Source organism: Thermoascus crustaceus (assembly GCF_041956765.1).
Source record: "Thermoascus crustaceus strain CBS 181.67 unplaced genomic scaffold VTN00scaffold_1, whole genome shotgun sequence".
Classification (NCBI taxonomy): Eukaryota; Fungi; Ascomycota; class Eurotiomycetes; order Eurotiales; family Thermoascaceae; genus Thermoascus; species Thermoascus crustaceus.
In genome coordinates, this window is record NW_027192527.1 from 109,182 (window position 1) to 129,249 (window position 20,068).

At 54.6% G+C, this 20,068-nt stretch overlaps 8 protein-coding genes across 8 annotated transcripts; 5 read left to right on the plus strand and 3 right to left on the minus strand.

The window, feature by feature from the left end:
- Nucleotides 1–1,893: 1,893 nt before the first annotated feature.
- On the plus strand, nucleotides 1,894–2,328 carry VTN00DRAFT_39 (uncharacterized protein; the record flags this gene model as incomplete). Its single annotated transcript, XM_069430267.1, has 1 exon — nucleotides 1,894–2,328. One exon carries the CDS (start codon nucleotides 1,894–1,896, stop codon nucleotides 2,326–2,328), a length of 435 nt encoding a protein of 144 aa, XP_069290747.1.
- Nucleotides 2,329–3,045: 717 nt separating this feature from the next.
- On the plus strand, nucleotides 3,046–5,769 carry VTN00DRAFT_40 (uncharacterized protein; the record flags this gene model as incomplete). Its single annotated transcript, XM_069430379.1, has 1 exon — nucleotides 3,046–5,769. The coding sequence occupies one exon, from the start codon at nucleotides 3,046–3,048 to the stop codon at nucleotides 5,767–5,769; it is 2,724 nt and encodes a 907-aa protein (XP_069290748.1).
- Nucleotides 5,770–6,372: 603 nt separating this feature from the next.
- Nucleotides 6,373–7,101, plus strand: VTN00DRAFT_41 (uncharacterized protein; the record flags this gene model as incomplete). Its single annotated transcript, XM_069430490.1, has 2 exons — nucleotides 6,373–6,447; nucleotides 6,595–7,101. The coding sequence occupies 2 exons, from the start codon at nucleotides 6,373–6,375 to the stop codon at nucleotides 7,099–7,101; spliced, it is 582 nt and encodes a 193-aa protein (XP_069290749.1).
- Nucleotides 7,102–7,445: 344 nt separating this feature from the next.
- VTN00DRAFT_42 (uncharacterized protein) lies at nucleotides 7,446–8,192 on the minus strand (the record flags this gene model as incomplete). The annotated part of the gene is made up of 2 exons (XM_069430601.1): nucleotides 7,446–8,083; nucleotides 8,147–8,192. The coding sequence occupies 2 exons, from the start codon at nucleotides 8,190–8,192 to the stop codon at nucleotides 7,446–7,448; spliced, it is 684 nt and encodes a 227-aa protein (XP_069290750.1).
- Nucleotides 8,193–8,525: 333 nt separating this feature from the next.
- On the plus strand, nucleotides 8,526–10,506 carry VTN00DRAFT_43 (uncharacterized protein; the record flags this gene model as incomplete). Its single annotated transcript, XM_069430712.1, has 2 exons — nucleotides 8,526–8,762; nucleotides 8,815–10,506. The coding sequence occupies 2 exons, from the start codon at nucleotides 8,526–8,528 to the stop codon at nucleotides 10,504–10,506; spliced, it is 1,929 nt and encodes a 642-aa protein (XP_069290751.1).
- Nucleotides 10,507–11,207: 701 nt separating this feature from the next.
- On the minus strand, nucleotides 11,208–12,919 carry VTN00DRAFT_44 (uncharacterized protein; the record flags this gene model as incomplete). The annotated part of the gene is made up of 5 exons (XM_069430822.1): nucleotides 11,208–11,642; nucleotides 11,713–12,247; nucleotides 12,321–12,417; nucleotides 12,494–12,661; nucleotides 12,787–12,919. 5 exons carry the CDS (start codon nucleotides 12,917–12,919, stop codon nucleotides 11,208–11,210), a joined length of 1,368 nt encoding a protein of 455 aa, XP_069290752.1.
- Nucleotides 12,920–13,056: 137 nt separating this feature from the next.
- On the plus strand, nucleotides 13,057–14,827 carry VTN00DRAFT_45 (uncharacterized protein; the record flags this gene model as incomplete). The annotated part of the gene is made up of 2 exons (XM_069430933.1): nucleotides 13,057–13,437; nucleotides 13,511–14,827. The coding sequence occupies 2 exons, from the start codon at nucleotides 13,057–13,059 to the stop codon at nucleotides 14,825–14,827; spliced, it is 1,698 nt and encodes a 565-aa protein (XP_069290753.1).
- A 2,000-nt stretch (nucleotides 14,828–16,827) lies between these two features.
- VTN00DRAFT_46 (uncharacterized protein) lies at nucleotides 16,828–19,443 on the minus strand (the record flags this gene model as incomplete). Its single annotated transcript, XM_069431039.1, has 1 exon — nucleotides 16,828–19,443. One exon carries the CDS (start codon nucleotides 19,441–19,443, stop codon nucleotides 16,828–16,830), a length of 2,616 nt encoding a protein of 871 aa, XP_069290754.1.
- Nucleotides 19,444–20,068: the final 625 nt, after the last annotated feature.

A 20,068-nucleotide genomic window follows, 5' to 3' on the forward strand; every position in this document is an offset into this window, starting at 1 on the left:
TTCTTTTTCCCTTCTCTGTCGGACTTCGGACTTTGCTTCTTGAGACGGCTGTTGCCACGGTTTATTCTAGAAGTTTGTGGCAGACTCTGTACCATTACTCTTTTCAACGACAATACGTATAATATCTTCGAGTAATAATAGATAATATAGAAGCGGAGACGCTGTAAAATATGGAAATTTTTGTTCTAAAACAAATGAAGATCTTTCTATTGTATGCTGCTCTCAGAGGAGCTGATTCGAGGCGCCCGCTCACATTCCGGCGGAGTATCATGTCGCACAGACAGCCATACTAGGGTAAGGGATTCATAACATCCACATGTAGAAATATCAGACGCTTCTATGTAGAGAAGCTAGCTGAAGAAGGCAGGCCCTTAGACGAAGAATGTGGCGGGTAATATTTAGGGCTACCGGGGTCTGCGCCCGTATACCTTAGTAGTAGCGAAGACCAGCCGTCGTCGGTAGATCGACCTGGGACTTCCAGTTACATAGATCTACAAAAAGTACTGCGTGGTCAATCTACAATAGTTCTTGGCTGGCATTTGGCAATTCGACAGATACATGCAGTAGCATCTGCTATCATCGCTTGGACACCCGAAAAGGGCAGTCATGACCAACGCCATCCTACACGGCACCCCGAGCCCTGCACGTTTCTTTTTCCCCTTGGAATTAGGTGTCCTTAACCCCTACCCCGTATTATCATTGTCAGGTACAGACGTAGTATTGCATACTGCCAAGCTAGAGCTGCGGTGCCTGCTCGAGGAGCTGCGCTGGAGCCCAGGCTACTTACTGGACACGGCCTTGATGCATGTAATGTACTGTACATGTTAAGTTGCAAACGGGCGATATACCAACCTCACGCTTTTCTAGTGGAGGCCAGCCACCTCCATATCTTCATTTAATGGCTCGAACCATTGCGAGTCTGGACTTTCAATCGTGTATCAGATGATGCACAGGGCCAATCTCCATCAATGGCTCAAAAATCCCTTCGAGAGCTCGTTGACAGAACCTGCACTATGAAAGCCCAGCCACCTCTGGGACGATCTCGGATCACTGATTCGACGATCGGCAGATCAGATACACCATACAATCCCGGTGAAAAGTTACAAGGGTGGACCTTCTTTTAAACACAACGCCACAAACCACGCCGCTTTTACTGTATTGCGATATATGCCGGCCTCGTTTAGCGGGTCTATGACCTATCTGAACGCTCGATTTATGTCTCAGATAGCTCCAGAGATCCATGTGCTTATAAAGATAGCAAGCTGTCAAGGAGGTACTCGTATGTGGTGGGGCTGAACTGACGAACCACTTTTCTCTGTCATCACGGCAGAGGCATAGCGCGTGTATTAGGGGCATGTTAAGGTTTGGAGAAGCGGGATAAAGGCGTACCACGAGCCCATAGGAATTCCTGATCAGGCCAATTATGACCGAGAAAAATTTGCCGGATTGCGGGGTTCCTAGGCATATGGACGATGGTGGCTCCGGCTGAGCTGCACGCGCAAGAGAAGGCTGGAATTGAAATACCCACAAAAGCAGGGGCTCGACCAGACCAGGATGGAAGTCTTTTTTTTTCTTGCTGCCCAGTGAGACATTAGTTACTGTTGACGCGCACCCTTGCAGTCGCCTGTGTCCCGTGATAGGCGTAGAGATAAGAGTAGGCTTTATATATCAGAAGTTTAGTCCTCCCACCCTTCCAATCCCCTGCCGCAAGTTTTTACCCCAACTGCAATCGCGTATAGAACATCGATCGCCTTAGGCCAACCATTGGTAAGCATACCTTTCCCCGGATATTTCTCCTGTTCGTTGCACTCAATTGCCCGCCTTTCTTTCTCACTGACGCGAAGAAAGACGTTGACGACCACCGAGCTGTGACACAACAGACAAACAACGACAATGCGATTTATCACTGCGATTCTTCTGGTCCTGGCGGCTCTCGTCACGGTGGCGCAGGGCTTCGCCGCCAAGGGCACTCCTTGCAACAGCAGGAGGGACTGCGAGTCGAGATGTGCCTTTGGCAGCTACACCTTGCAGGCCAGAAATGGCAATGTAGGGTTGTTCTGCACGGACGATGGCCCACATAACGCCGAGAAATACATCGTCGCGAAGTGCGTTGGGGGTAGCAACAGATCCGGAAGACACCTCCACATGACCTGTGAGGCTATGAACGGAAGGCTCTGCAGCACCGGCTGCCTCTTCGAGGAAGAAGAGGTGATCGAGAAATATTTCAAGAGAGAATGGGCTGCCCGTTGCGAGGTGCATGGTGGGAAATATTCGGAGGTGACTGGACCAGTGACGTGGAAGACTGCCAGGAACGAGATCGGTTGCTGATGAGCCCTCATTTGTCTTTTTTTCTTCTCAACGCATGGACCGAGGGATATGATTTATGAGATTTACGATCTGAATGTCTCGACGATATATACACGACCACTTTGAATTGGAAGCAGCTTGTACATGTACATATATAGTCTCGCATGTGCCAACAGGACTCAGAAAGCCTTCAATTGAGATTACAAACGTTAGAGAACTGGGTTTTTCCGCTCTGTATCCAGGGTGAGGAAATCCTGCCCCTCTTCGTCCTTCCTTCAGTGAAAGGCAATTATGAGTCGATCCAATTACAGAAATTCGTATGTTCGTTCGAGTGAAGACATTACACATTACCATTCAACGCCCTAACCTGCACTGGAGTCGAGACTACTGAAAGAGCTACCACCTTCTTCGCCGAAATATTATGTGCGGAACATGTATCGAAAGCATTGAATCTTCCTTATGGATGTTTTGAACTTTAAGTTTCTAAAGTCAGAAATATCAAAGATTATTTCAAATTTTGCAGTTTTCCGACCCATTAATTTTGGGTACGTAGCTGAAGAGCAGTGTTCAAGTGTTGGTGTCCTCTCCGGGGGCCACCCGTCTATCAGTCTACCCGTTTCGGCGTCTACCGATTAGATAAGGTCGCGCCCCGTCCTTCGCGGGTTTTATCAACGAACACCCCAGATCTCCAGCTTCACCACGTCCACCTGCCCCTCCTCCAGACGGACACGAGATCGGATGCCTCCCTTCATACCCCGGAAGCGCAGCGCCTCAGATGACCAGCCCAGCGCCAAACGCCCGGCGCTGTCGGCCGACGATGCGGCCCCCAGGAAAGTTTTACCTGCGGAGATCCCCGACAGCGACTCGGATTCCGTCTCATCGCTGAGCGACGCGCCCAGTTCAGAGGACGTCCCCAAAGACGAGAAGGATCGCGACGATAATAATAATAATAATAATAATAATAATAATTACGAGGATGGCGACAGCGACGATGACGATGATGGTGACGACGAAGTCGACTGGGAAGATGCCATGGAGAATACGGGCGTCGCGCCCGCCGCTGCTGCTGCTGGAGAAGCACAGGATCTGGAGCTGACGCTGGATAAGAACGAGGTGCACTTGGTAGACCTCCTCGAGGGCAAAAAGGCACCAACGAAAATCGAGCGCGAAATCCGCATCCTGACCCATTGCATGCACGTCCAGTGCCTGCTTTTCCACAACGCCATCCGCAACGCCTGGATCAGCGACCCCAAGGTCCACGAGATTCTACGGGACAAGCTGCCCGCCGGTATACAGAAGGAGGTACGCAGGTGGAGGGTCGCATCCGGGCTGGAGTCTAGTAGGGAGGAGGAGAAGGAGGAAAAGGAGCAGCCTGAGAAGGACGAGAAGAAGGGGAAGGGAAGGAAGAGCAAGAGCAAGAGGCAGAGTCAGAACCGCAATTGGAGCGATGGTTCGTCGCGTCTCGAGCCTGGACAACCGGACATGAGCCGTGGCGATCCCATCATCTCTCTGCTCAAGGTCCTGGCCGCCTACTGGAAGAGACAGTTCAAGATTACGGCTCCTGGTCTGCGGAAGCGTGGCTACCGACCCATGTCCGTCCTTACGGCTGAGATATCCTCGTTCCAGAAGGATGAGCACGACCCTGAGAAGCATGGCGAGAGGATCCGGAACCTGGACGAATTCCGTACGGTTGCGGAACGCATGGAGGGCTCCCGCGACGTCGGGGCGCAGCTTTTTACGGCCCTGCTCCGCGCGTTAAATATCGAAGCCAGACTCGTGGCCAGCTTACAGCCATTGGGATTTGGATGGACGAAGGCGGAGACCTACCAGGCACCGTCTGCTGAAACCAAGACTGACGACGCTGACGTTGAAGCCGAATCTGAGCCGTCGGAATCGGCAAACAGTGACAGCGAGCCTGGCCCGTCTCGCAGGAATCAGAAGGGCTACGATCACGACCTTCCTTTCCCTATCTACTGGACAGAAGTAGCCTCTCCAGTCACACACGAGATCATTCCTGTGGACGCTCTCGTCTTGCCCAACGCGGTCGCAACGACTCCTGAGCTGCAGGCAGCATTCGAGCCGCGAGGCGCAAAAGCAGAGAGAGCCAAGCAGATAATAGCCTACGTCGTCGCATACTCATCAGACGGCACGGCTAAGGATGTCACGACTCGATATCTACGTCGCCGTATGTGGCCCGGCAAGACCAAGGGACATCGCATGCCTGTCGAGAAGATCCCCGTCCCGGGCCAACGAGGGCGGTACTACGAATACGACTGGTTCAAGCTTACGATGAGGGGATACGCGCGGGAAGAGGACAGGAGGACCGCCGTCGACGACATAGAAGACACGAGAGATCTGGTTCCAAGCCAGCCGGGAAAAAAGCAGGCCAAAGAGGGAGACACCCTTCAGAGCCTGCGCTCATCAACTGAGTTTGTCTTGGAACGGTTCCTCCGCCGGGACGAGGCTATCCGGCCCGGAGCCAAGCATGTCCGTACCTTCACCACCGGCAAGGGTAACAAGGCCAAGGAAGAGAAGGTCTTCCGGCGTGCAGACGTGGTCAAGGTCCAGTCCGCCGAGAGCTGGCACAAGGAGGGTCGTCGCATCAAAGTGGGCGAGGCGCCCCTGAAACTCGTGCCCATTCGCGCCGTGACTTTGCTGCGCAAGCGGGAGGTCGATGAGCTCGAGCGGGAGACGGGCGAGAAGCCCAAGCAGGGCCTCTACGCGCGGTACCAGACCGAGTACATCATCCCGCCGCCCATCCAGAACGGGGTGATCCCGAAGAACGAGTACGGCAACATCGACTGCTTCGTACCTAGCATGGTTCCGCAGGGCGCTGTGCACATCCCCTGGCGCGGCACCGTCCGCATTTGCAAGAAGCTGGGCGTGGACTACGCTGAAGCCGTGACGGGGTTCGAGTTCGGCAGCAAGATGGCCGTCCCTATCATTGAGGGTGTGGTTGTTGCAGCGGAGAACGAGGGTCTCGTCAAGGACGCCTGGCGTGCCGAGGAGGCGGAGCGGCGTAGGAAGGAGCAGCTCAAACAGGAGAAGCGCATCCTGCAGACGTGGCGGAAGTTCCTTATGGGTCTGCGCATTGCGGAACGTGTACGTGAAGAGTACGGTGTCGAGGGTGATAAAGAAACCCACAACCCGTTCACGAACAGGAGGAATATCTCTCAAGAGGAACGACGGGAGCCGTCAGAGCCTCCGGAGGATCAGGGAGGTGGCTTCCTGCTTCCGGGAGAAGACGATGAGCAGGATGACGGGAACCTGATTGTTGAAAGACAGGAGTCCGCGCAGTCTGCACAGCAGCGTCCCCAATCCGTACAGGAAGATGAAGAAGAGGACGAAGAGGACGAGTCTGACCTGAGTGATGTAGAGGAAGTCTGGCCTCCGTCAGAGGACGAACCTGACCATGAGATTCGGCTGCCACCTTTGAGGAGAACGAGGGGACGGGGGAAGTGATCACAATAAGACGATTACACGATCTACACATGTTGTTAGATTAATGACTCTCCCTGTATGAGCACAGGGCTGTACAATAGCCATGCATGTACGTATTCAATGGCAGGGAACAGCCATTGACGGTAACAATTACGAGAAATAGTTAATGCAAGATGATATCCATTGAGTAAACAGATAAAAAATACATATAAATTCATGCGTAAACTAAAAGATGTAAAATCAATACGATATGAGGTATGTAGTTCTAGTGCTCTCTCGCGGTGCCTCCACCAGCAGGAACAAGGGACATCCCTACGACTCCGCCTCCTTCCCCGACTTCTGGAATCTGCAACTTCACTCACTCCGCTTCATTCGAGCCTAAAGAGCATGCGAGTCACAGGAATAATATCGACACCACGGTCTCACTTCAGAGCGTCGTCCGTGTCTCGATCGTGCAACCGATCTTACAATTATACATCCGGGTTTGGGTCCCGGTTCGCCGCAGCGGCCTCGAGCTGCTCCTCCCCCGTCGCTCTACTCCGCACCAGCAACACGGTGCAGACCACACGAGAGACGAGAACGAGACGAGCCACGACAACGAATCTACAGATAACCCGAACGACCATGTCGTCGTCTCTCGAGGCAGCCAAGAGCAGCAGTGGCCCGATCTATTTCGGTCCGTTCCAGGTCACTTCGCAGGTGCGCGGATGAAACCCTTTGAACTGTTGACAGTCTACCAGTGTTTACTACAATCTACACAAGCAAACGCAACTGACAGACCTCACATTGGGCGCAAACGGGCGTAACCTCGCCCGCCCCGCCCACTTCTACTCTACTTCAAAATAGGTCTTCCACCTCACCCCCCTCAGCTTCGCCCTCGTAAACATCAAACCCATCCTCCCAGGCCACGTCCTGATCTGCCCGCGCCGCAGCGTCCCGCGCGTCTCGGACCTGACCCCCGCCGAGATGACGGACCTCTTCCTGACGGCGCGCCGCGTGGGACGGATGGTCGAGCGCGTCTTCGACGCGACGAGTCTAAACATCGCGATCCAGGACGGTGTCGATGCGGGGCAGAGCGTGCCGCACGTCCACACGCACATCATCCCCCGGCGGAGGGCGGATCTGGATCACCGCGGGGGAACGGACGCCGTGTATAAGATGATGGATGGGGAGGAGGGGGATATTGCGAGGTTTCAGTGGCAGAGGATGGAGGATATCAATAAGGGTGGGGAGCGGAAGAGGGCTGGGTTTCCGCGCGTGGATAATGAGGAGAGGAAGCCGAGGAGTGAGGAGGAGATGGTTGCTGAGGCGGAGATGTTGGCGAGGGAGATGGAGAAGGAGTCGGAGGAGTGAGCTTCTTTTCTATGGTATATATTCTTGAGGATGTTTTTGGCAAGGCGTGTATAGTTTACGTGTTGTGTCTATATATATATGCGTCATGAATAAGACTTGATTTACTAGAATGTATAATAAGAGGTTTCACTTTATTCATGCTCGAATCCGTATTCACATCGTTTATGCTCCCCTGGCCTATGATGGATGGTATCTGAGAATCCGACCAAAGCAAACCAAACGCCTCTCTTAGTCCGTCCCGTAAACTGTGTACCCGCGCAATCAATCCCGTCCTATTATCTCCGATCCATCGCATCATGAAACCCGTCTAGTCCTCTCGATCCCGTAGATAGCCATGGACCGCGTCAGGAACTGGAATTACCGTTGGCCGCCTTCTCCTTCCAGAACGCCTCCCGCTCCTTGAACACCGTGGCCGCCCACTCCTTCACCTCCGGCAGCTGGATGCGCTGCGCGACGTGGCAGAACTCGGATAGGTCGATCCCCTGCGCACGCTCATACTCGACCATCTGCAGCAGCAGCTCCATCTTGTCGACATCATGGACGAACTTGGCCTCGAGCGTCTCGTTGTCCTCGTACTCCTGGAACACCCTGCGGATCTCCTCCCCCGTGAGCGCGCCCCCGGGCACGCCCGCCAGCAGGTTCTTGGTCAGGAAGTCCATGACCTCCCCTTCGCGCCGCGCCTTCTCCGCCTTGGACACGTGTTTGTCGACAGGCGTGATGTCGCCGACGAGCGACTCGGCCATGTCGTGGACGAGGGCCATCTTGGTGCAGTGCGGGATGTTGAGCTTTGCGGCCAGCGACGGCGGCGCCAGCATCGTCATGATGGACATGCGGTACATGTGGTCGGAGATGGACTCGCCGTAGGCGATGCCAAACCGGCGCCAGCCCTCGCGCTTGGTCGTCTTGAGGCGCTCGAGGAGGTGGAAGAACGGCACGGGCGAGGCGGAGTTCTCCTCGGGGGGATGCGGCAGCGTCGAGAGCACTGGGCAGAAGTAACGGGAGTCAGAACACAACATGGGCCATGTATAAGTGAATTCGTTCTTACCATCCTGTGTGGTCCACACCGGGTTGAGGGGCGTCTCCGAACCCATCTTCGACGCGCTAGATGTGATTGCAACCGGTGGAACGGTTCAACGCCGCGAGAGGAGGGGGGGAGAACTGGCAGAAAAGAGAGAAACGAGAGAAAAGGAGAAAAGAGAGGAGAGGAGAGCAGAGCCAACGTGGACTGATGCGGTGTAGAGAAAGGGAAGAGTCGACAGCGTTGGCCGCTCTCCGCGCTATTCTCTGATACGCGGGCCAAACACTGCAAACACGTTATCTTTGTTGACCTGATCATCACCTCCACATGCATGCACGTCGTACCGCATCTACAGACTATGTCCTCTCTGCATGCCTGCTCAAGCCATTGATGAAAAACACCCATCATGCAGCCCGTCAGACCCCGTTCCAAGTCCAAAGCCACGGGCTGGCCGTCGCCCTCCCACGTCGCTGTCTTCATCCGCAACCTCAAACTGCTGCAGCTGGACCAGCTCGACGACTGGCCTGATATCACCACGCGCGCCTTGTCTTCTTCCCAGCAGAACCAGCGCCAGCGGATAAAATGCGTCGAGTGGGCGCTGTACCGGCTCTTTGCTATCTGGGATCCCGAAGGGACGCAGAATGTAGGAAATCCCCCTACCCTATCTCCTGGAACTATGCTGACCGCCCAGCCAGAAACTCCGTCCGTTCTTCCCCCCATTGGAACCGCTCCAGTCACTGAACCTCCGTGCGGCCCTATTCCGGGCGCTGTCCGATTTGAAGAAGAATGGAGACCTGGGTAGAGAGACCATCCTGCGCAAGTCCATGCTGGACGACTGCCGGGGGGACAAGTTCGAGGAGGTCCTCGCTGTCTTCTCCACGCTGGTCCTCCGCAAGGTACTAGCTGCGAGATCGGATCTGCCGGCAAGCGTGGCCATGAGACTTGCGACCGCGAGGGGTATCTCGGAGGAGGAGCACCAGATGATGGTCCCGCTCATCCTCGCCCACCAATACTCGCTGGGCACGCTGTCAGAATGCAAGACCCGCGTGCAGAGCAACTACGATAAATTTACCCAACTGCTGGACACGAAGAAGGACGAGCTCTCTCGTCGATCCAAAGACCGACCGCAGCCGTCAGAACAAGATCGAGAACAAGCCTTCCGTTACGAGAGCATAGTCCGGGAGGTGAAGGGCAGCTGGCTCGGGAGCGAGGAGTGGGCCGATGCGCTGCTGTACGGTGGAGTGCGATCTAGCAAGGATGGATTCCTCGAGCTGCCATTTCTAGAGGCATGGTCTCGCGCGAACAGAGGAACAGTTGATGATCTGAGCAACGCCCCTGCGACGGACTTGCTGGTCGAGCTGGAAAACCGGATCTCGCGGCAGCAAGCACGGCTGCGCAAGTGGCGTGAATTCAACGAGTCAATGCAGAAGTCTGATCCCCAGCGCCAGGCTCAACGTGAGAGCTCGAGTGCGCAGCCGCTTGTCTTTAGAGAGCACCAGCGGTTGACGGTCGCGAGCATCTCGAAAGCCGTCAGGCAGCCGACAACCCGCACGAGGAAGAACGAGGAGTACCAGTCTCTTCTCTCGTCGTTGCACGAGGATTTGTCGAAGCTGAAGGGCAAGGTCAATCTGCCAGGTGCTCCCACTACAGGAGATGTGTCCGCTCCGGAAGACGATCATAGAGACAAGGGAGACGGGGAGTACGGAGCAGCGGTCTCATTTCCACCGCCTGTCGATTGGGAAAGACTGCTACAATCACCTTCTATTTCCGTCACAAAACCAGATCATGAAGACGTTGAATCGCACCGGTCAATTCCACCGGCAGACCATGTGGATATGCCTCCATCAACCCACGAGGCTCCCCCTGTATCCGAGTGTCCCGTCGACCGCATGTCGCAAGAACAAAACCCCAAAATCGATACCCCAGAAGAACCAGACCTCCCTCCCTTACCTACCCCCAAACCGAAAGACAACGAATCCCCATTAAAGAGTACATCCACCCTCCTCGAACGCACCCGACAATCCCTCTCCCTGCTCCCCCCGCCCAGCGCCCGACCACGGGAGAAACAACCCCGCAAGCCCCGGCCGTCATTCCCAGTCAACCAGTTCGAAGCTCCCGACCCAAACCGCACGCTCTCTCCCCCGCCAGAACCGGTAGCCCGCGCGTCCACGCCAATGGAGCAACTCTTCGAACAGGACGCCGACTACGCGAGCGTGTTCAAGTCCCGTCCGCGCATCGCGACCAGTCCGATGTTCTCCCCCGCGGTGCATGTCGATCCGGTGGACGATGTCAGCGATGTCGACATCGACGAGGATGACGAGAGGGACATGAGTTTTAACGAGAACTTGATGAGTTCACCCCTCGTGAGGTCGAAGATGAGAAGGTGAATCCGTGTTGTTATCGTATCGTCTCGTTCAGCTTCATTTACTGCTGAGATTGCTGTTTCTACTACTGCTTGCTTGCTTTATCTTGATTTTCTTGTCTACGGGATGTCTGTCCGCTAATGATTATGATATATGATTATGAATGTCATCCCCGAATGTTCAGTGAGCCTGGCGCCCCAACTTATTTCCGTCAAGGTCACTGGAATTGTTTGACTCATACCCGCACTATACCGTGCACGCTGTATCGATACCCTGAGATTGAGATTCGGGAGTCTCCGTTTGAGTCTGTTGTATGTTTGTACCATATATGTATACATCTAGAATATTGTATCAGGCCTGTATATTGCGGGCATGGAATAGAATGTAAAATAGAATGGTCCTTAATGTGCCTCGATCAAACTTTTATCTCATATCAAGAATACGATATCCAAAAGTCACCATTTTACTGGGCAAAAGAACCATTCATACGACATTACACATATTCATCCTCGAGAGCACATGAACATGTACCATTCACAATCGTTCTTCCTATTTTTTACCCCATTTCGTATCGGGTCAACACTGCCTGCCATATTCAGACAGATCTAGGTACCTACCACCTCCCGAAACGCAAAGTACTTACATACATACATGGACAAGTCCGTCTTATCTCATCTCATCCTATCCACCCATCCATCCAATTCATAAACATAACAAAATAGGACCTACTCCAACCCCTCCTCCCCCTCCCCCTGTCCTCCCTCCCCCTCCAAAACCCTCGCCAAACTCCTCTGCCACGGCTCCGCACTCCTTCCCAACCCGCGCCCGATCAGAACGATCTTACACATATCGTTCTCCCTCGCGCCGGGCTCTCTCGCACCGTGTCCCCGCTCCGTGTCCCGGATCTCGAAGACCTCGCGCACGGCCTGGATCGCTTTGAGCGTGCCGTCGGAGATGATGAGGACGCCTTTGAGGCGGTGGATTTCGAAGTCGGAGGGGATGGGGTCGGAATCAGGGTTTGAGGTGGAGGTGTCGTCGGGGGATGAGGGGGACGGGGGTGGCAGGCGGTTGTCCCAGAGGACAGAGCGGAGCCAGGCGTCGACGAGGGGGATCTTGGAGGCGGGGATTTGGGGGTGGGAGATTGAGATTGTGGAGATGGCCTGAATACCGTTAGAGATCATAGAAGTGACTTCTATAGGATATTAGGGTAGTAAGAGTGGTAAAACATACAGGATCAATATGCGCATGTCCCTTCTCCGCAAAGGCAAGCTCATCGACACCCACGTGGTCGTACGCATGCAGATCCAGCACGACGCCCTCGATCTGCGGCGTCTTGCTGTGATCCGTGACGTGGACCTTCGCGGCGCCATTGATGGCCGTGACCCTGTCTCTGACCTTCTCCAGCTCTTCCGGCGTGACGAGATCCGCCTTGTTCAGGATGATCACGTCCGCGTGCGAGATTTGCAGATGGGCCATGCTCATCACGGGTCCCGCGTGGGAGTGGCCGTGGGGGCCTCCCTCCGAGGCGTCCTGCCGGCCCAGGACGGTCTCGTCGGGCGCGGGCTCGTCCAGCAGGCGGATGATGTTCTTCGCGTCGACGAGGGTCACGATGCCGTCGAGGTAGATGGAGCTGCCGAGGCTGTCGTCGACCCAGAATAAGGGGGCGATGTTGCCCGGGTCGGCGAGGCCGGTCGTCTCCAGCAGGATGTAGTCGAAGGTGCCGCGGCGTTCCATGAGGGATTCGATGGCCATGACGCCCGAGTCTCTGGGGGTTGATGTCAGTGGATATGTCGATAGGAAAACCATAGACTGTAGATGAGGAATGGGGACAATTATACTTGACAGAGCAGCAGATGCAGCCATTTCCCACGTCCAACCATTCCGTGACCTCCTTGCCGTCTTGGTTCACAGACAGGGACTTTTCGATATCGCTTGCTGGGGAAAAGAAAGAAAACACCCGGTAAGCGTGAAATCAACAAGACGATGGTACGTCAAATTCTATACTACATACAGTCTCCGAACTCTGGAACTACAAGGTTAGCCGGTGAAGTCAAGGGTACATCTACAACCTGGGCGGGCTTGGGGGTCGACGAGCCATTCATAATTACCGCAATCCTCTTGCCATGCTTCTCCGTGAGGATATAGTTGAGCAGCGTAGTCTTCCCAGCACCCAGATAGCCTATTGGATGTACGGTGCAGTACATGCGCGACGGTCAGTGAATGCATCCCCACACATCAACCAGACGATAGACAATAACTGTGCATGTATCTTCTTCTTAGAACAGCCGCGAGGTCTTCTCCTACCAGTGACCAGCGTGATCGGGACACGACTCAACCCTGGGTCGTCCGCTGCCTTCGGCCGCAGAGAAGCAGGCTTCTCTGAGTCGGGCAGAGCGGCGACGTCGACGAGCTCTGGCGGGCCGTCATCGTCGTCCATGATTTGCGACATATCTAACCAATTCAAACAGGAAAAGGAGAGAAACGGGAGTGCAGTCTGATATGCAGAGATCTGATATGATATGCTATGACGTTGCGCTTTTGGGACCGCGGCTCAGGGCTTAGGGCTTTTCCGCGATGGGGATCGCGGGCTCCGACTGGCGGCTCTTCGGGGCGCCCGACGTCGACCTGGACTTCGAGCTCGACCGCGACCTCGACCTCGACGTCCCTCTCTTCCCCCGTCCTCGTCCCTGTCCCGACCTGATCGTCCCGAAGTCGTCCAGAATGGCTGCCGCGGGGGTCTCGCCTTCGAGCTCGCCCCGCCTGCCCAGCCCGCCGCCGTTCACGGAGGTCCAGATCGGGCCCAAGTCGCCGACGGTTGGCGACTCGTACGGCAGCGTTGATGAGAAGCTGCCGGGCGCGTCGCACGAGACGGATGATGGCTCTACGCGGAGGATCCGGCCGGGCACGAAGGCTGCGGATATGGCATCTGGTCCGCCTCTGATTCCGCTCTCGCAGGTCCGTTGTGCTATCCAGCCCGCGCTGTAAACAATCAGAGCTGTTCATTGGCATATATACTGACATGTCCCAGCTCGACTCCCCTTTCCAGTTACAGGAACACCTCAAGGCCCTCTACCACAACTACACGAAACCAGACAGCTCCCGCACCGTCGTGCCCATCACGCGCGAAGTCGCCGTCTACCTGGCGGAGCCGCCCGAGGGCGTGGAGCGCTCCCTCTGGCTCTACGAGCTCTGCCGCTTCCTGACCATGAAGGTGAACAACCTGATCATCGCCTTCTTCGCCGAGGACCCGCCCTGTTCGTCGCAGACGTGTCCCGAAATGCGCGCCTCGGAGTGGCAGTACCTCTGTGCGGTGCACGATCCGCCCAAGTCGTGCTGCGCCATCGACTACTGCTGCCACACGCTGGACTGGGCCACCAACATCCTTACCTCACCCAAGTACTTCCCCAGCCGGCTCACGCTGGGATCAGAGGCCGGTGGCGGGCCTCAGGCCAGCATGCGACACCTCACCAACATCTTCCGCCGGCTGTACCGCATCTTCGCGCACGCGTGGTTCCAGCACCGTGGCGTGTTCTGGCAAGTGGAAGGACACGATGGACTGTACGTCTTTTTCAAGACCGTCTGCGACGTGTACAACCTGATCCCGGAGGACAACTACACCATCCCGCCCGAGGCAGAGGGGCCCGAGACGCAACCCCAGACCCAAGCTCCTCCAGATAACCGCGTCGAGGGACGTCGGTTGACGATTCTACGGAAGGAGTCTGAAGGGCGTCCACCCTCGGAGGAGACGACTACGGAGCCCTCAACCATCAGCACGGGCGCGACCACCCGACGGCACAAGCACAGCCCCTCGACCGGCTCGATGGTCACGACCATCGCCGAGGGCGCGGAGGATAGCGAGCAGGAGAAGCTGCAAAACCTGGAAGAGGATCTAACAGAGGATCCCCAGACCGCAAAGCCTGCGGAGGAGATCCTTGAGGGACCGGACTCTGCACAGCAGAGCCCTGTCACGGATACCACACCCATAGAGCAGGAGCAGGAGACTAAACCTGACGAACCAGCAGCGGAAAAGCAAATTTCTTCCGAAGAAAAATCAGATAAACCCAAACCTGAAGAAGAGCCAGAAAAGTCGACAGAAGAAGTGAAAGAAGACGAGGAAACCAAGCCCGAGGCGCAAGCACCAGCGGAACCAGAACGTGAAGCATCCGCAGCAGAGGACGAGGAGGAGGAGAAGGAGGAAGATGAGGAGAGGAAGAAGGATGAAGCCGAGCTCGAGACGCCCACTGCAGAGTCAGACGATCAAGCTCAACCTCAAGCTCCCGCGGCCAGCGTAGAGTCAGAGACAGAACCAGTACCAGAACCAGCCAAAGACGCCAAAGAATCATGATGAACTAAACTAACCGTTTCTTCTTTTTCCTTTTTGGTTTTGGGTTGTAGATCTTCTGCTTTCTACTTTCTTTTTCTTTTCCCTCTTCTCTCTCCTCTTCCTCTTCCCCTTCCATCACTTCTTCTTCTTCTCCTGAATAATACAATACCTTTTAATGCGGCTCTTTTTCGTCGGAACCTAAATGGGCTTGAATCTGACCTTATCTTCTGGCTTTGGCCTTGGCTTTGAAGAATATTCATTAATAATACACACCATAGCATAGGGGCTGCGTTGCGTTGCAGTGCATTCATTTTGCGTTTGCGTATGCATGCATACGTATGCGGAGCTTGCTTGCTTTTTTCCTTGATTCTTCATCAGTTACTTGCGCGATGGAGTGGTGAAAATGGTGAAATCGTCAAGTCTATGCACTTCTTTTTTTCTTTTGTGGACTGGACTGGACTGGCTGGGTGTGGTGTGTATGTAGACGCGGTGCAACGCAAGCAGAAAAAAAGACGAAGGCAGGGGACATGGTTGGGCTGGCACTGGCACCTGTAACAAGAAGGCGTTCTTTACCTAACCTTCCTTCCCTTCCCTCCCTCTGCGACCTCCCGACCAACAAAACTCGGGAGGAAATGAAGGGCGGGGGGCGGGGGCATAATTTAAACAAGACATGTAATATAGCAAAAATCTCGCCTTACGTTTTTCCATCACTATCATCACCATTATCATCATCAAATAAAGATACCCATCTTGTCTGTCTGTTTTGCAAGAAAGAAACGTACTGTTTACTGTACTCTTACTGAGGATTTTGCTAATTAATTACCGGCATACCACACACCAAGAGCTGTATTTTGAATCGAAACCAAAGCAATTTTTGCCAGGATATTCCTGGCTATCTCATATGTCATTTGCATATAGATCCCAAAGAAAAAAAAACTGAAAGGGATTACTAAACATACATATATCAACATCCCATGTGGATGTAGTTTGAATGTGAACAACAGAGAGAAAAAAAAGTCATCCAGAGAAGAAGATGAAAAAAACGAAAAAAGAAATCGTTGTCGTCATCATCATAAACAATTACTGGTTTCTTGATCTGGTCTCTTATCATTCTCGGGGTGTTTTTTTCTGGTGATTTCATTTTTTAAAAAATTGGACCAGATTCTTTTTGGTTTTTGCTTTTCATTGTAGAGGTGAGGCAAAGGGGATTGAATCGAGAAAAATGTTGCAAAGTCGGAAGTTTGGTTGCGATTTCACGGGATGATATGATGGCCCGGAGCCTCGGGGCAATGATACAATGCAGATGTGGGGAAATATGGAGAGCGGCATCGACCGATATACGTATACCAGACGCGATAGGATGCGGCATGGGTGATGAAGCTGAGCGATCCGCCACGCTGTGGCATGGGCACGACGCAATGGAGGCTATTGCCTGCCTGCTGGTCCGTACCGATCCTGTTTCGACTTAATCTCCCTATATCATGAGGAAAACTGATGTGAAAAGAAAAAGATAGGAACTTATACGAGCCAGAATAGGATAAGATCATGCAAAAAGAGTAAGACGCTCGAAAATGTCCGAAAGATGCGGATATGTTTCAAATGAAGAGAAAGGATATCGAAACGATGTGCAACAGAACGATAGATGTGTATTCCTCCCCAAAACAAAAGAAAAAGCCGAGCAAACCCGTATGGAAAAGAGAGAAATCAATACCGAGACTCCATGGCCGCCTGGTTCGCCGTGGTTTCCGCTGCCGTTTGAAATGTCAAGTTCGTTGCCGAAGTAAAATGTAAACGATGTGGAAATGTCAAAACTATACAGCCTAACGGATGCTAAATCGGGGGTATCGAGTACTGTTGATGATATGTTGGGGCATCCCATCGCGGGATCCTGAATCCGGGAAAATACGCAATAGATAGAATCGAACTTAATTCGGTGCTGTAATCGTCGGGCATGATTTGCCGATTATGCCCTCTCCAAACGGTCGCTCCATGTTGTGTGCATGGACGGGGAAGATTGTATATCAGGAGTCGTGGATCCCCGGAAAAGCTGGGTTTATAGGTAGTTGAGAATCAAGCAGGAAGGGTAGTTGGCATGTTGATCTGCGTTTCGACCAGTCGCATGCGGGATTGATAGGCAGTCTCGAATCAAGAAGAGAGCTATTTCGCCGTGTTGGTTGCGTCGTCGGCCAGTCCGTTTCCATTGCCTGCTCCCCCTGGCGATGTTCGCCGAGGTCTTCCGATGTTCGCGTTCCATACGACTCAACCGGATACGCTGAGGGGTACAGCGGGGAGTATCCTGATCGGAACAGATCCTGAGATGATGGCGTCGAGTCCGCTGCATCGCGCTCCAGAGAGCACGCTGGATGTCCGCCGACGCCCGCAAGATCCCCAGGCAAAGAGTTGATCACCAGGTGACTTGGTTTAGAATATCGATATCGCGGGTCAACCGTCGCATCCAGGTCAATCTCATTCTCCCGGCCATTCTCGGCCGTCGTCACACGGGGAACTGCTCCTCCATTGGGATGCAAGCCCTGACGGTCCTGCACACATCCCGTACGATGTTGTTCCGGCGCACGACTCCCGGAATCCTGGGATCCCTCCGGGGTAAAGGTGTCCCTGGGGAGTAGTGATGGACTTGCGGCGATTTGGACTTCCTCCGAGCCAAACTCCTGGTAGGGCTCTATTGACACAAATCCCGGTTCGAAATCACTCTGCAAGAAAGATCTGTGGCTATCAGAATACGGAGAAGCGCCAGGCGAGTGGTATTCGCTTATAGCGTGTTCATGTGGTGAAGGCTGTAGACCATGCGGGGGATATTGTGAATAGCGCGCACCTTCCCTGGCAGGAGTCGCAAAGTCCGAAGCTGTCATATACATCACAGGGTGTCCATGGATTCCACCATTCTGCTGCGCCAGAGTCGCGGTTTCCAGGGAAGCATTGACACCCATGGCAAAGCTCTGTGTCTGCGGCGGACTCCGTCGACCCGGCCGTGGGCCATTGGGCGCACCGGATCGCGGTTGATTTTGGGGAAAGAAGGCCAGGAGCTCCTTCGCAGAGAGCCTGTCCTGGGGTAAGGGGCTCAGACAGGTGGCAACCAGTTTCCGATAGTAATCCGGTACCTTTGCGTCAGCGTCCAGCACCAGAGGACGGCTCTGCCTTTCCGGTTCATCTTCCTGCATGGCCAGGGCCCACAGCGTCATTCCTAATTGAAAGATATCAGACTTCACTCCGATATACATGGAAATCCTCTGGTTGCTCTCTATCTTCACTGCGATCTCCGGTGGCTCCCATCCAACAGGACAACCTCTTCGATTAATGTCAATGATCTTGGCGTCATCGTTCTCGTCGATGACAATGTTTGAGAGGGTAAAGTCGCCCTGTACGTATCCAGCATCGTGAATTTCATGGAGACCCTGGACGATCTGCCTGGCCCAGCGCTCCCTCCGAGCCCACTCAATCTCTCCTCTGTGGTCATATAGAATGTCGACCAGTGCGCCCTGCTCAGCGAAGCTAATCAACAAGCCCTTAACCACCTCCATCCTGTCATCAACAACAATTCCTTCAAGCTGTATCACGCTCCGTGAGCCCCTCAGAGCATGCAGCGCATTGATCTCGTACAAGAACTCGTCCACCGTATCAGGGCCCGGTATCTCTTTCTTTATGAACGCCTTTCCGTCTAGTAGTACTTTGTAGACAAAGCCAGACAGGTGCGAATCGAAATTCAGCTGATCTTCGGGGATCAAGGGCGCATTCAGATGCCTGACACTGCATATCGGCGGATAGGGGATGATTTCATTCACATCTTCCGTGACATGCACATGCAGTCGGCCTCCGCTAGTCTCGAGCTTCAGGTTGGTAACGGTGTCATAGAACTGGATCTCCGGGAGAGATTCCCGTATGGACTCATAGATGCGGGCGCTCTTATCACGCTGGTAGTGGAGCTCCTTCAGGTCCTGCTCCAGAGAATCCGGAGGAGCTCCCCTATAATCACACGAGATGGTCACCCTCCGCCATCTGTTTGGCGCCTCCGCGTACGTGACGAAGAACTTCTCCCTCTCCGACTTGTCACGGAAGTGCATGCTCAGATTCAAGATCCATTTCCTATCCAATTCCATCTCCAGCAGATCATCCTCCTCTTGTCTAGGATCCGTGACTTCCTGGACGGGCTCAACCGGGACACTGCCATCCTCGTGACCGTCCTCCTTCTGGTTGTTGCCCCCGAGATCGTTCTCCGCAGCATCGTCGTCGCGACACTGTTCCTCGGGCTCCGAGACCTTTGGTTCCGCCGGGGTTGGCGGTGGAGACCTCGTCTTCTGGGCACTGGGGGGCTGACGGTGGTCCGCGGAGTCGGGACGGCGGGGGGATGGGTCCACGGGGGCTTGATGGTCCCGCCGTTCGGAATTCTGTTTCTTCCTGGGGAAGCCAACCCCGACCTTCCTGGACAGCCTCCGGGTCAGCTTGTCCTTGTCGTGGGGTTTGCGAGGCTCGCCCGCGGGCGAGCGGGAGCTCTTGTCGTTGCGACCCAGCCATCTGCCCAAGCCCAATCGCTGCCACATGCTCTGCTTACGGCCCAGGTCAGGAAGCAGGCTGAACGGGCGCGTCGGGCTGTCCGAGCTGTCCACAATTGAGAAGGCCATGCGGCACGACTCTGCACGAGCTGCTGCTCGTCTGCCGCGCGAGGAAGGACCTGGACAACCGGCAGGACGCAATCCGAGTGTCCATAAGAATTGAGGCGGGAGGTCGACCAGCCCGTCACGCAGCTTATGTCTCTGACCGTTTCTCAGCAGGCGAAGAGGGGGAAAGTGGCGGGGATGAGGCCGGGATGTCGGTGTGTCTGGCCCTCGTCCTGGATCCTCGGGCAGGTTGCACAGAGATCGATCGCTGTGCTATATACGAAGAAAACCCGGGAGCGCGTCGCCAGAGGGAGCAGGGCGCATGAGGGCCAGGGCAAAAAAGGGGGGGGGAGGAGGGGGAAGAGGGGCGGAGGAGCAGAGCAGAGGGACAGAGAGAGATAAAAAGGGACGGGGAGGTGATGAAGAGCCTCCTTGCTCAGGCCGGTGGTGATGGAAAAAAACAAGCGTGTGATAGCCTCACCGCCCACACAACACCAGTAAATAGCTGATCTCGACGACGACGATCCGCGTCACGGTTCACTGCGCAGAGATCGAGGAGGAGAGAAGAGCATCCAGAGCATCCTCATGAAAACGTCTTTCACTCTTCGAGCCTCCCAGACGGGGGCGACGCACGGCGGCCTGACGGCGG